Raw genomic sequence first — 15,601 nt, forward strand, 5'->3', positions numbered from 1 at the left:
TGGCTAACATCTGTCCACGTCAGAACCTCTGCTCTGATAATGGATGACAGTTGTTTGAAAACCACTGTTGGCCAACAACAGATGTTAGGCAACAATAGTAACTCAGCAGTCCTTAGATTAAACAGAACCTATGAGAACAGACAATACCCTTCAGTAGTGTTTGGAAACCACTGTTGGGTTTAATAGATCTTATGCAACAATAGTAAGTCAGCAGTCCTTAGTCAAACACAAGTTTGAAAACAGTTGTTTTCAACAGACTTTTAATATAAACAAATAAATTGATATTAAATATCAGCAGCCATTTAATGCAAAACAATTAAAAAATAAATTTTTATGAGAAAACTATAAAATTAAATATCAAGAAACTGACATGAAAAATTTTAAACCTCTGCCATAAGAAAATTAAAAAAAAAAACCTCTTCATTTAAACACCAACAATAATCTACATGGCAAACAGAGGCTACTACCACTTCATCGGACACAAATGTTGTAAACAGTGGTAAATCAACAGTCGCTAAGATAAACAACACTTATTAAAACAGACAATACCTTTTAGCAGTGGATGAATTTTTATCCAAAGAGAAGTTGATTCAAAACATTAACAAATACTATGAAAACACTGATAATCAGTTTTAAATTGATTTTATATATTAAGACTTATGATTATGATGCAATAATAACCTCAAAAAAAAATTGTCGGATAGTCTCTCTGCCTGCCACATCAGCTTTTCTTATGTCACCGCAATTTTTTGAGCAAAACAGAAGTTTGCCCAACAATTGTTTTCCACAAACTTTTAAGAGTTTTTTCCAATACTTAAAAAATAGCTATTTTTTAAGAATGGAGTTCATGTTCTGAAGACATTTTACAAAGATCTGTTGGGCAATAACAGATGTTCAGAACTTCTGTTGTGTTAATGGTTGACAATTCTTTGGAAACTGCTGTTGGGAATAACAGATGTTGGCAACAGTAGCAACTCAACAGTCGTTACATAAAATAGAAATTATGAGAACAGACAATACCTTTAAGCAGTGGATGAATCTTTTGCCAAACAGATGTTTTAAAAACAGCTGTTTTCAACAGACTTTTAAAGATTTTTGTCAATTTTTTTTAAAAAATACCTATTTTTTAAGAATGGACTTTTGATGCTCTGAAGACATTATAATGTTTTAATCATCAACAGACGATGATTCCAAATAGTTATTCTCTTTTGGTAAAATTTAATTTTAACAGACCTTTACAATAGCAGGTATCAACTTTAACAACTGTTGATGCTCAATTAGTAATAATAAATTGCTCTACAAAGGTTAATAGAATTAAAATTTATCTATCACATATGATGGTAGATCAAGAATTACATCGAGTACTCAATAACAAAATTTAATAATCTAAAGACACTGATTTCAAGCAGTAGTCAACGAAATTTAAAAATCTAAAAAACTAAGAAATTTTAGCTTCAACTTCATTGAGTACTGAACTTCTCTATGTATATCTGTGAACTTCGCCATGAACTCCAAGTCTCTCGTAAACAGACCAAGATACAGTCCATCAAAACACCTCTTCAGCTCTTGAAGAGTAGCCCTATCCTCATATACTTGATCCTCAGCTTGCTTGATAAAGCGATACTTTAAATCATAAGAACCTACAGCCATGATGACATTTTTAACTTGTATATTTCTTCAAGTCTGATGTAAAAGAAGGATATAATGGAAAGCCTTTCAAAAATAAGTTTTCATAGGAAAACTAAAAAGGTAAATATCAAGAAATAGAAAGAACAAAAAAAAACAAAAAAAAAACAGACTATCATAATTACCATTAACTTCTTCATTTATCATAAAGATGCATTTTAAACACTATAAAAGGCTGATGATTAGGCTGATTGAAGAACTAATATATAAAATCGACATCATCAGTGATAATAAATACAAGAAAACCTAGAACAACATCGGCGCTTCATGAAGTACTCCACTTTCTGCACTTCAGACTTCAAGAACAGGCTTCATGAAGTACTCCACTTTCTGCACTTCAGACTTCAAGAACAGTGCAGAAGAACTTCCCATTGCTCGGTCGGAAAAAACAAAGCTGAAATATATCAACACCTTAAAATAAATATTATCAACATATATCAACAGTTTAAAAGAATCCACAAACCTAAAATAACCCGCAACTGATTATTTGAATTTTAAATAACTCTGATTAGGCTGAAATATAAAGCGAGAATTAGAATAATGTGTAAACAGAGTCAACAAATGTTCGAACAAAGAACTGTAATCGAAGATTAACCGGATTAATCATGAGAGCTATGCATTTGAGTGAGAGAGATATGATCGCAAATATGAGTGAGAGAGATAAATTGAAATTTGAATGTGGAGCCAAATTCATATATGTTATTTATAGAGAGCCAGATTCATATGTAGTTTGAATTTTGAATTTGAAGCCAGGATTTTAAATTTTGAATATGGGCAGAGGTTTGAAGCGTTTCTGTTGAACAGCAGACCTTTTGTATGTGAGTAGATGTTTAAAGTGATTTTACAGATGTGGGCCAGACCTTTGAAAATTAAAGTGATTTTATATATTAAGGATTATGATGCGATAATGACATAAGAAAAGCCTTGTTGGACAGCCTCTATGGCTGCCACCTCAACTTTTCTTATGTCACTTGGTTTTCTCCTTTTATAGAAAGTATAGATAGATATAGATTTGTTTAATAGGAAGTTTATTTGGGTAGGAAGCCTAGGAAGTAATCTTTACCATCTATTTATTTAATCAAGGGCTAAGATTAAATGAGTGAAATTGAAGGAAAAAAAAGGAGGCGCGTGGGTTTATCTAGGGGCATTCTAGTCAATCCAAGGAAATAGTTTCTCTCTCCTCCAATCCCCCCCATTTTTTAAACGTTAATAACTCTTTCATACGACATTATTTTTTATAAAAACTGCACCAAAAAACGAGCGTTTTTTATCTTTAAAACGAGTATACTATTGCTATATTTTCGAAATTTTTTTTCGAAAACCCAGTTGCGTAAAACGCAATGGAAAAAAGACCTAAAAATGACATTTTTCTAAAATGCAATGCACAAAAAACACAAATAAATGTCTTATTTGTAAAACGCAATGGCCAGAAAACACAAAGAAATGTCTTATTTTTAAAACGCAATAACCTAAAAACACAAAAGAAAGTGTACTTTCTAAAACGCAATGGACTGAAAACACATAAAAATGTGTTTTACCTAAAACGCAATGCACCAAAAACACAAAGAAATGTCTTATTTCTAAAATGCAATGGCTAGAAAACACTTAAAAATGTCTGTTTTCTAAAACGCAATGACGAGAAAACACAAAGAATTATCTTATTTCTAAAACGCAATATCCAGATTACACTTAAAAATGCTTTTTATCTAAAACGCAATGGACTGAAAACACATAAAAATGTGTTTTACCTAAAACGCAATAGCCAGATGACACTTAAAAATGTTTTTTTTTTTCTAAAACGCAATGGACTGAAAACACATAAAAATGTGTTTTACCTAAAACGCAACGCACTAAAAGCACTTCAAAAATGTGTTTTTTTTTTTAAAACGCAATGGCCAGAAAACACATAAAATTGTCTTATTTCTAAAACGCAATGGCCTAAAAACAGAAAAAAAAGTGTTCTCTCTAAAACGCAATGGAATGAAAACACATAAAAATGTGTTTTACCTCGACCCCAGCCAGGGGCTCTGCCCCTTGGACCCCGCTAGGGGCTGTCGCCCCTTGGACCCTGTTACCAGGGGCGCTGCCCCGGACCCCCGCCAAGATCGTAAAACGCAATGACTAAATCAAAAACCCAGATCGGAAAAATGAAATTAAAGAATTTCTTACATGGATCGAAGCTGATTTCTTCAACCATTGACGAAATTTGAATGATAGAAACACTTATCAGCGATCGAATCGAACGGATCGAGTGATTATCTTCAAAATCACGGGGAACAAAATGAGATATTGTATGAAATTAAATTAGGTTTCTTCAAAAAAGCTGAAGAACACGTTGATCGGGTGTTTGAATCATTGATTGGTGACGAAAATCGCACTATAATGTAGTGATTATTGAGATAGAAAGTGAAGAAATGGTTGAAGATGTTGGGTTTTGAAAATGGTGGGTTTTGAAGTTAGTGAGGAGAAGAAGGAAAAAGAAAGGATACAAAGGATACGATTGACTAAAATACCCTTACTCTTTATTTTAAATTTTGCCACATGTCATAATCCTATTGTTTTCTATCCTTCCTAACCAAAATAAACTTCCTATTTGATCCTAACCATTGTTATATCTATGAAAAATAGTTTACATTTGTTTTCGCATATTTGCTTTTATTATTGGACATTATAAATTTAATATATTGTGAAATTGTGAATTAAAATAAACCTGTATTCTAAACAGGGCTGTTGTTTTAACCAAAACTCGAAAACCGATCGGAACAAAAACCAACCCGAACCTGATTATTTGTTTAACCCGAATCCAAACAAGATGGAATCCGAAACCTGAAAGCAGTAGTTGGGTTGGTAATTGGGTTGAAAAAATTGTAAATCGCATTGACCCGATTAATGAATTACATAAAAAGTGTCACTTATATTTATACATACAAAATAACTATAAAAGTCTAAATTTCCTCCCATTTGTTTTGTGTTTTTTGTTTTGAACATGATATTATGTTTCGTTGGTTGTTTGAGTGATTAAAAAGATTTGGTTCGGTTGATACGATTTGACGTTTTCTTTTTAGTTTATGTGATTGGTTGATACGGTTTAGCTTTCTGCTTATTGTATTTGATGTTTATTTAATTAATATATATGTTCAATGCATGGATTTAAACGAAGTATCATATTGGGAGTGTTTTTATTTGACATTTTGTGTAATCAAAATCCGTATACTTATTTAACCGACCTGAAACCAATTAACCCAAATCTTATTTGGGTCAGGTTACAGATAGGATTCCTATAACAAAAAACCCGAATAACCTGAAACCCGACTAAAAATCCAGAAGAACAACCCTAGTCCTAAACCTTAGGGTTGGCAATAAAGCGATTGAGCCCTGTGTATAACTTACAATATTGGGACAAATTTTCCAGTATGGGACCAATAGAAATTAAATGAGTATCACTGATGGTTAAATCTGTTTGTGAAGGTGCTTATCGACGAAAATCCGTCAAAATTTTGCTAGTGGGTTGTTTCATTGGCGACAGTTATCCACTGACTTCTGCGAGAGATTAACGACGGTCAAATGCGCGAACGGATAACCAACAACTCTATTTTTTCTAGCAATGTTAACTAGGTGATACACGAACCACACAAAGCTGTTTACCTTAATGATGCCCGAAAACGATTTTTCTTTGTCCTTCTTAATAGACCAATACAGCAATTAGGTTACTTATCCCTAATACGCAACATATAATGACTGGACATACAAGAAGTGTATGAAGCGGAAGATGCGACACAACTAAAATTGCAGTGGGTTTTAAAACGAAAATTGCTAATACCAGCCAGCACTATACCATCAACTAAACTCAAATTATTTATATTACAACCATCATAACAAACTAACAATGTCATTTTTTAATATATTTATTTATATTTATATTATTGGCTTTTGTTTTACTAACTCAATAAATAGCATACTTTTTGTAAAGACTCACCTCCGCTACTTTTAAATTTGTATCACTCGTCTTTAATGAGAATTGAGCTCTCATCATTTGAGCAAAAGACACCGTTACAACACCTTGATGTTATCGAGCTACAATTCTTTTTTTTTTTAAAGTAATTTTTATTCACAAGCATACCCTCAAAACCGAGGGAGGCGAAAACACCCAACAAACAAGGCTAATTACATAAAGTTAAAAGAGCACCAATTACTCCATGAGATACCTCTATTTTTCGATGTATTTTGGTACCATAAGAATCCTACTACCTTAATATCTTGAAAGATATCTAAGACTTCCTTGACATTGTTATTAAACCTTTTCTTATTTTTTGCCTTCCATATGCACCAACATCCCACCATGATAATACCTTGCAAAGCCTCCTTAGCCTTATTTTCCAATCCGGACTACTCGTGAGTTAAGAGAAGATCTCTAAAAGAAAAAGCATAGACAGGGCTAATACGGCACCATCGGCTAATGAGATACCACACACTTGAAGCCACCGAACATGAGCAAAAGATGTGTTCTGCCGATTCCACTCCATCCTCGCACAGGGAGCATAAGTCACTACCATTATAACAATTACGTTTTACAAGAGCGTCGGCCGTAGCTATCCTCCCCATTTCGGCTCTCCAGACCAGAATATTGCATTTTTTAGGAACCCATTTAGATCACTTGAAAACAAAATAATTATTGTAGTCTTCAGCACTTTTAAGAAAATCCTTTACCGCTTTAACCGAAAAGTCGACACTGTCTCCACCCACCTGTCCTAAGAGTCAGATAGCTTCACAAACTCCAACATCGCCGATAACTCGCTCCATTCGGTCGTCTCCGACACTGAACTGGGCGGCCTGATCCAGTCCGAAAAAGCTGAAAAAGACTGAGTAAAAGAGTTAAACCTTTCGCGAACCCAACATCTTTTCTTGCGTTCAGTTCTGAAAAGCAACAGGAACCTATCTTTGAGCGGCAAACCGTATCCTAAGTAGCACGGGAACGGGTACGGGATCGGGGTACGGGGACGATACGGGAACGAGGAACGGCAAAACTCAAAATTTCAAGATACGGGTACGGCAATAAAAAATATAAAAAAATAAAAATATATTAAACAAATTCCAAAAATACTACATCTTCCAAAGGTAATTAATTATCAATAATCAAATCATTTTCAAATTCCGGTTCATCTAGTGAGAGATCGACAATCGATAGAGAATTAGAGATGATGAGACTTGAGAGTTTAGAGATTAGAGAAGCCGAATATCATAGGTCTATTTATTTAATGGCCGGTTGTGGAATTTGAAAGGGTTAAAACCCTAAAATTAAATAGAAACGGGCTGGATACTTCTACCAGATACGTCCCCAACATTGGAAACGTTTAGGAAACGTCCCCGACGAGTACCCACGGTGTTTCCGTCCCCGACAAGTACCCGATACGGGTACGGCCACATAAATGGAGTCCCCGTGCTACATAGACCGTATCTAACGATGAAATCTTGTATTTTTGTTACATGGTGAATACTTAAATCTCATGACAATCTGGCCTCAATTTTGTTGATAAACTAGATTGCTGCTATAGGTCGTGCGTTGCAGTGGCGACGCCTTAGTAGTTTGTAGCTGACAACATGTTATGTAAAACGCGTGTTTAGACGTATCCGATCTAATTCAGTGTAACCTATACAAGCATTGTGGTTACAAAAGAGGAATAGAACCTGGGTTGGTTTGTTTAGTAAGAGTTCCACCTAACAACTACACCTTTGCATCGAGACTTAGCGATGTCAAAATGTACAGTAACTTGAATTTATACGGGTAAATGAAAATGTATTCCATTTGACCCGACCCGTTTCGAACACAATTTACGTCAAAATGTAGACTAACCAAAAACATACGTAAACGTATTATATTTATCTAGACTCGTTTCCGAAAAAAATTACGTCAAAACATGAATTTATATACCAATACATACATTAAAGTAAACATGTAGAAAACTACTGTCTTTTAGTTTACGTCAAAACGTAGACTAACTGAAAACATACATAAAAAATAAGCATGAAAACGCACCATATATTACCCGATTCATTTTCAGAAAAATTTAAGTCAAAACGTTAATTTGTATCGACACATATATAATTATTAATTTTAAAGTAAAGAATGAAAATCATTAAAAGTATGAAAGGAATAGGAGGTGGAATGGAATGGACCATTGAGAGGGAATGAAGAAAATAGTGCTGGGTTGGTCGATGGAATGGAATCACCCATTCCAAAATGCATTCCATTCCCTCAAAATCATTTCATCTCTCCCCCCTGTTTTTTTTTTCAATTCCATTCCCTCTTCACCCTTCATTAACAACACCACAACCCATTACCGTTGCCACTAACCACCACCACTGTCATCCGCCGCCGTCACTCACCTTCGCCGCCACCCGCCACCGTCGTTGTCGCCACCCACCTCCATCACCGCCACCTCCGTCGCCGCCATCCACCATCGTCATTGCCACCTCCAATCACTGCCACCACCCACCTTCGATCATCGCCGCCACCATTGTTGCTGCCACCTCCGATCACCGTTGCTGTCGCCACCCACCTCCGCCATCGCTATCAACCACCACCCACCGCAACCAACGCCACCACCACTACCACCACAGTCGTCACCGCTACCACCTCTGACCACCGTCGCCACCCACCTTCGTCGTCACCCACCACCACCACTACCGCTGTCACCACCGGTCACTATCTCCACTCGCCGCCGTCTCCACCCACCACCATTGACGTCGCTACAACTGCCACCTATCACCACCCACCATCATCGTCCATCATTGAGCACCGCCATCCGATTTTATTCGTTCGTATTTTCTCGCATACCAAACAACAAAAAGTAATGGTTCATTCCATTCTGACATGGTAACCAAACAACACATGGAATGGTAATGATCAATTCCATTACCTCGTCCATTTCATTCCCCCATCCATTTCATTACCCCATACCAAACAGAATGGAATGGGGTAATGGAATGGACGGGGGAATGAAATGGACGAGGTAATGGAATGGATGAGGTAATGGAATTGATCATTACCATTCCATGTCTTGTTTGGTTACCATGTGAGAATGGAATGAACCATTACTTTTTGTTGTTTGGTATGCGAGAAAAGACGAAGGAATAAAATCAGATGGCGGTGGTCAATGATGGGCGGCGATGGTGGGTGGTGATAGGTGACAGTTGTAGTAGCGGCGATTGGAGACGGCGACGGGTGGTGACAGCGTTGGTGGTGGTGGGTGACGGCGAAGGTGGGGGCAGCGGTGATCTGAGGTGGTAGCGGTGGCGACGGTGGTGGCAGGTGGTAGCGGTGGTGGCGGTGGGTGGTGGTGGTTGATAGCGATGGCGGAGGTGGGTGGCGACGGCGACGGTGGTCGGAGGTGGCAGCGGCAATGGTGGCGGCGATGATCGAAGGTGGGTGGTGGCGGTGATCGGAGGTGGTAACGACGATGGTGGATGGAGGCGACAGCGGTGGAGGGGATGGAGGTGGGTGGAGACGACGGTGGCGGGTGATGGCGGTGGCAGGTGGCGGCGAAGGTGGGTGACTGCGGCGGTTGACAGTGGTGGTGGGTGGTGGCAACAGTAGTAGGTTGTGGTGTTGTAATGAAAGGTGAAGAGGGAATGGAATGGAAAAAAACAGGGGGGGGGGATGGAAAGATTTTGAGGGAATGGAATGTATTTTGGAATGGGCGATTCCATTCCATTGACTAACCAAACACTATTTTCTTCATTCCCTCTCAATGGTCCATTCCATTCCACCTCTCATTCCTGCATACCAAACGTTACCTAAGTTTCTTATAAATATCAACTAAACACACCAACTTTCGAAATCAAGAAACACACAATTCTTGAAGATGAAGTTCTCATCTCCTCTCACCATTTTCTTTCTTCTTCTCCTTCTTCAACAAACCCTATTTTCAGCCATGACAGATAGACAATTCATAGAAAACACATGTAAGGGCACACCTTCTCCCGATTTATGCCTCGAGATTCCATTAGCAAACCGTGAGAGCGAGAATGCAAATCTAACAGGGTTAGCACTCATCGGACTTGATGCAGTTCAAGACAGAGGTTTCGAAATCCTACGCCAAGTTGTTGATCTTAAGAACTCTCAACCGGAGTTGACACCTACGTTGGATATCTGTACAGAGGTGTATAATGTGGTGGTTGATTCGGATGTGCAGTCGTCTAGGGAGGCGTTGCGAGGCGGCCTGTGTAAGTTTGCTGAGGATGGAATGGCGGATAGTGCGGTGGAAGCACAGGCGTGTGAGAGGAGTTTTGGTGAGCATGGTCAGTCGTCTCCGATAACGGATTCAAACAATATTATAAATGATGTTGCTAATGTGGTTAGGGCCATAATTCGTATGCTGTTATAAGTGGGATTATGTGTATAAGCCAAATACTCATCTATATTAATATGATGATGCTTGTTATTTGATTATTTTGATCTTTTACGATAAATTAACTCGTTCCTTTAACTAAGACCACATATGTTAACATGTATATAATACATATATAATAGATATTAATATGATTCTAGCTTGTATCTACACATGAAAATATCAAATAAATAAGAACAATTAGCTAGGTCTGAGTGATTTCTCGGGTTGAACATGATTTCCTACATATCAATACAATAGTTGTATTTTCTTTAAATTTGTCACTTATGTGACTTCAATCCGCGAACTCCAAACCTTTGGTGTTGCTATAAGTTTTGCCTCGGTCATTGGGTTGATGGAATAAACTTATGGGTCTGAGATTTTGTGTCCAGTAGTTGTAACTTTTTTAGAATACGAATTTCTTTAACTTTGTCATTTATGAGCCAAGTTGAACCCGTGACCTCTAAACCCTGGGTGTACCTAGAGGTTTTGTCTCTACCATTGGGTTGATGAAATAAACTCATTGGTCCGAGATTTTGTGTCCTTTTCTTTCGTGAAATAGAAATTTTTGTTTGTAAAAATGTCTCAATATGTTTTTGAGTTAATAGTATGTTCCTTTTAGTAGTCATACAGAAAAGTGAAAATGCATAATTAGCCTTCAAGGGTCGGTGTAGTAGTAAGCAATCGATTGACATCTAGTAAAAGTCTCAAGTTTGGTTTTACTTCCACTAGTTTCTTATCATAATCTTTTAAGGTAACATGCCTAGCACATGTTTAGCACATGTTATGGTTTATCTGATCTCGTTGGCTAGCATTGTATTGATTGGTCTCATTCGTTTAATAATAACTAGTTTTTCTTATATCGCGCGTTGCGGCGAAACCGAGCAAATGATAATGTAAAACAAACGTGATTTGAAAATAAAACATGTTGTTTAGAAAGCCAAACCATTAGAACAATTTATTTTAGTTTTTTCCCATAATGGTGTTGGTGGGTAAACTATTTACCAAAATTGTGTTTCTGGAAAAATATTTACCAAAATAGTGTTTTTGATAAATTCTTTTGTTTCACATTCCTAATCTCATTGTATAATTCTAATAATTTGAATAACTATTAATTTAATCATGATATTGTGTCTCTCACTTAATTTATTTGTTTTTTAAATCTTAAAAAAGCCTTTTTTTTATCAAATATATATATATATATATATATATATATAGGAGAGGGTTTAAATGAGAACGCTAAATATCGCGAGAACCGTGAGAACGAATGAAAAAAGCACGAGAACTTGGTCAAAAACAATTCAAATTCAAAATTTCTTTTTACACTTATCATTATTGTTCGAATACAATTTTAGAAATTATATTTACACGTTTAAATTTACGTGAATTCCTAAATAAAGAAAATTTACACATGTGTAAGTTTGTCATTTACGCATGTGTAAATTTGTTATATTTACACATGCGTAAAAAATATAGTAAGAGTGATTTTGAGAGGAGAAATGAATTTTTTGATGTTATAAATTCTTTTTTGATGTTGCATTTTAATTACAATGAGGTTTGTATTAAAAAAAAAATTGGTTTTGATTGGTTTTCTCATTCGTTCTCACGGTTCTCGCAATATTTAGCGTTCTTAAGATAACCCTCCCCTATATATATAAGACACTTTATTTATACACATTTATACTCTCATAAATTATTAAAAAACTAAATGTTATAAAAGAACTCTAGTTGATATGACTTGTATAAAAAACACTTTAAAAATTCATTTTCAAAATATTATTCGTGCTTTTTTTCTTCTATACAACCCAATAATTTTGTTACATTATTTTTTTGTCAAGTTACGACATTATAGGTATCCACATCCATATTAGTGGGATAGTTAACACACCGACTTGAGAAAAAATATTAATTAACTTTTTCATTGTATAAAAATAAAAATAAGGAAAAGCATTTTTATTTACCTTAAACTCTAGCTTTTATTTATCTTATTTTAATTTAATAGATGGAATAAATATTGTGTAACTTAGACCTTAAAACTTGATTTAAAAAAAAAAGTTAACAACAAAATTGAGTGACTAAAAAATCTGAACTTGATTTATAAAAAAATAGGCTTTTTTAAGATTCTTAAAAAAAATAAGTTAGGTGAGAGACATTATACCATGATTAGATTAATAGTTATTCATAGAATTTGAATTATCCAATGAGGTTAGGAGTGATAAAAAATAAATTTTCTAAAACACTATTTTGGTAAATACTTTTGCAACAACACCATTTTGGTAATTATTTTATCCACCAACACTATAATGGGAAAAAACTTCGATTTATTTTATCATCGTACCGTTTTACGATACCAAATAAATACTTTATTTTGAGTATAACCTCGTTTTAACAAAACTTATAACGGAATGTTAGGGAAACAAATCAAGCACAACTAAGTACTTAAGTTTTTAGAAAAAAATTATAAACGTAACTTATTAAAGAAGTATCAAATTAATCGATAAATTAATATATGTTAAAAAAAGAAAAAAACAATTATTTAAAAAAGGTAAAGGAAATAGATGTTAAAAAAGAAAAATATTTTATTAAAAGTAAATATAATAATAAACTATTTTAATATATTAAATAATAAGATAATAAAATAATAACAAAACTATATATTATTATAAAAATAAAGTTATTATTCATTTCATTGTCTCACAAAATCAATATATATAATATAATATAATGGGTTGTTATGGTTATAAAAGAAATCACAAAGGCAAAAGTGGTTGCATTAGTATAGTTTTTTTTTTTTTTTTTTTTTTGTGATCAAAACAGTCTTACAATTAGACATGTTTAGCTTGAACAATCATCTCTTTCATGTTGGGTTTGTGGAGGCCCATTCTTGGGTTTGGCTCGTTTTTAAATAACAACATGAAGACAGTGATTTGGGCTTGATGGAGATTGACTAAAGCATGGCAGGGGATGGCCCAAATTCATTTTATTAATCTCGTTAGATGTAATCTTTTTATAATCAGATCTTGTATACGTAACTAGGCTATCACCCGGGAGCATCCCGGGCTAGGAAAATTTAATTTACAATAAACAAAAGTACATAAATAACACTTTAAACCTCTAAAGTATCCTCTTTCCCTTCTCCACCACAAATGTTTAGTTCGGTTTCATAAATATCACAAATTTGCCTCCATAAGTATTTAAAGTTTTCATGTAAAGCTAATTCCTTTTTAATTTATAATGAGATATCTGTATAAGAATGTTTTCGAAGCCCATACGCCATGGCGGATGAATAGTTAAAGGGGGCCTATTGCCCATAATTTTTTTTGGAAATTTTACTTTATTTTAATCGAACTATGTTAGAGACTTGTTTATAATTGTTTTGAATTGAAAGTTGTAGTCATTAGGGTTGCAAAGAAACTTGTTTTATAATTGTTTTCAATTGAAAGTTGTAGTCATTAGGGTTGCGAGTAGGGTCAGAAACTTTGGGCAAGAATCAGAGGCAGAAACTTGCCTCATTGAATAACCCACGACACAAAAAAAAAACTTTTATTTATTATAACAGATTATTAGAACTTTAATAACTTGTGTCCGTTCTTTATTATAAAACTTAACATGTACCAAAAACTAAAAAACTATCATGGATTCTCCAAGGCTTTAACACCACCACCGTCACCAACCTTTGAAACACACAAACACGATATATTTTGATATGCACAGTCACATTGGATTTCAATATTGGCTTACGAATAATATAAAATATCAACTCCTAGTCTCCTATAAAACAGATAACAAACACGATTTCTTAGGAGAGGTTGGAAGGAAAAGAATCGGATAACATGCAAATTTTATGTTTGTTGTTGAAAGGGCATGTGGTAGAAGGACGACGCAGAGCCGCATAAGATGGATGCGACACAGTGGTGATAACAAAGTTTGCGGTTGTATTTATAGGCAATGCAATGGTTTGAAATGAACATATATGCTTTTCAGATTATTCGAATACATGAATAATTAATATATATTTTTTACTTCGTAAACTTATTAAAATAATTAAATTATAAAAAAGTTAGAAATATGGTCGAGAGTAGATTGGTTATTTTATCTCTAAAATGCAGGACAATCTATAGCATACACCAAATCATATAAAGCTCAAGGGTAGTAAACACCAAGCAAAAAAACAATTTGTGCCATAAAAAAGACACAAGATTGGGTTATGTTAACCTGGGTATCGATATGGTTCCTAAGAAAAGAGACGAGTCACTAACAACAAAGATCAAGAGTCGGGTGGGTCTTGACCATTCACGCATGTTTTAGTCTTTTAAGTGGAGTCGAGCACATAATGATGCAGACAACAAAGTGATGCAAAAATGGTATAACCCATACCCGCATATCCTTTAATTGCTACCATTGTTGTCAAGCACATAATGATGCGGACAACAAAGTGATGCAAAAATGGTATTGCCCATGCCCGAATATCCTTTAATTGCTACTATCCTTTAATTGCTACTATTGTTGTAGATCAACATAACTTTAACAAAACAACTATCAAACATTATACTTGCCTAAAAACTAAAAAACTAAAATATTAACATATTTTAAGATTCCGTACTCTATATCAGAAAGTGGCTACCAAGTGGGCTAGCCCATCATTGGCGATAAAAATGATTTGATGTCCTATTGAAATTCAGACCAGCCAACTTTTTAAACAAAATATTGCAGATGCAACCCGGGATTGGTAGCTATTGGGATCAACTTGTCATCTTGCTTCTCTTTTGTAGTTGCAATTGCAGCCTTGTAGGCTTCTTGTGCCTCTTTCATTTCCTTTATTTCCAGCTCATCCATGTAGGCTTCTTATGCCTTTTCCATTTTCTTTATTTCCAGCTCATCCATGTTATCATGCCATTGTAGGAAGACGCAAGGCCTGCACATTTATTATCAAAAAAATTCATCGATGGATAGAAAATAAAGAATTCGAGCTAAATTTTGTATACCATTAACAATGGCGATCAACACCATTCCAAAAGCCTAAATCACAAACAACCCAAACGTAACGAAACCCATCCCTCTACCCGCGGGTACGTAACGTATCAAACAAAGTTATCACCAAATCAATGAATCACAATAAGATCATTAAAGATATAACTCTTAACATGAGAAAGGTCTTAGTAATAGCAGATGGCTCCATGCTGGATTGTTGTATTTTCGATTCCCAACACCTATCATTTGATTCTTGTAATCTAGGAAAAAAATGAGTAAATTGCGGTTTTAGTTATTGTGGTTTATACCAATCATTGTTTTTTACAAATATGAAACCTACTGCATAAAATACACTAAGGTTTTCATTCATTGCAATTTAGTCCATATAAGTAAAGAGCCTTGTTAACTCAATGTCACATGCCAAATTGTGTGTGGCAAAAGTGACATTCCATATCAATTTACACAAACAAAAGAAACCTTTTACCAGATCTTCAACCACGCCGTTTTCCCGTACTCTTCAATTAGGATTACACTATTAGTTGATCAATGCTTTGTTA

General features: G+C 34.9%; 2 protein-coding genes across 2 annotated transcripts; one reads left to right on the forward strand and one right to left on the reverse strand.

Moving 5' to 3' along the window:
• Window positions 1-8,823: 8,823 nt before the first annotated feature.
• Window positions 8,824-9,393, reverse strand: LOC110900884 (extensin-like). The gene has a single exon (XM_022147742.1). It carries the CDS (start codon window positions 9,391-9,393, stop codon window positions 8,824-8,826), a length of 570 nt encoding a protein of 189 aa, XP_022003434.1.
• Window positions 9,394-9,617: 224 nt separating this feature from the next.
• LOC110902704 (cell wall / vacuolar inhibitor of fructosidase 1) lies at window positions 9,618-10,070 on the forward strand. The gene has a single exon (XM_022149166.2). The coding sequence runs from the start codon at window positions 9,618-9,620 to the stop codon at window positions 10,068-10,070; it is 453 nt and encodes a 150-aa protein (XP_022004858.2).
• Window positions 10,071-15,601: the final 5,531 nt, after the last annotated feature.

The sequence above is a fragment of the Helianthus annuus genome, chromosome 13 (assembly GCF_002127325.2).
Source record: "Helianthus annuus cultivar XRQ/B chromosome 13, HanXRQr2.0-SUNRISE, whole genome shotgun sequence".
In the NCBI taxonomy this organism is placed as follows: Eukaryota; Viridiplantae; Streptophyta; class Magnoliopsida; order Asterales; family Asteraceae; genus Helianthus; species Helianthus annuus.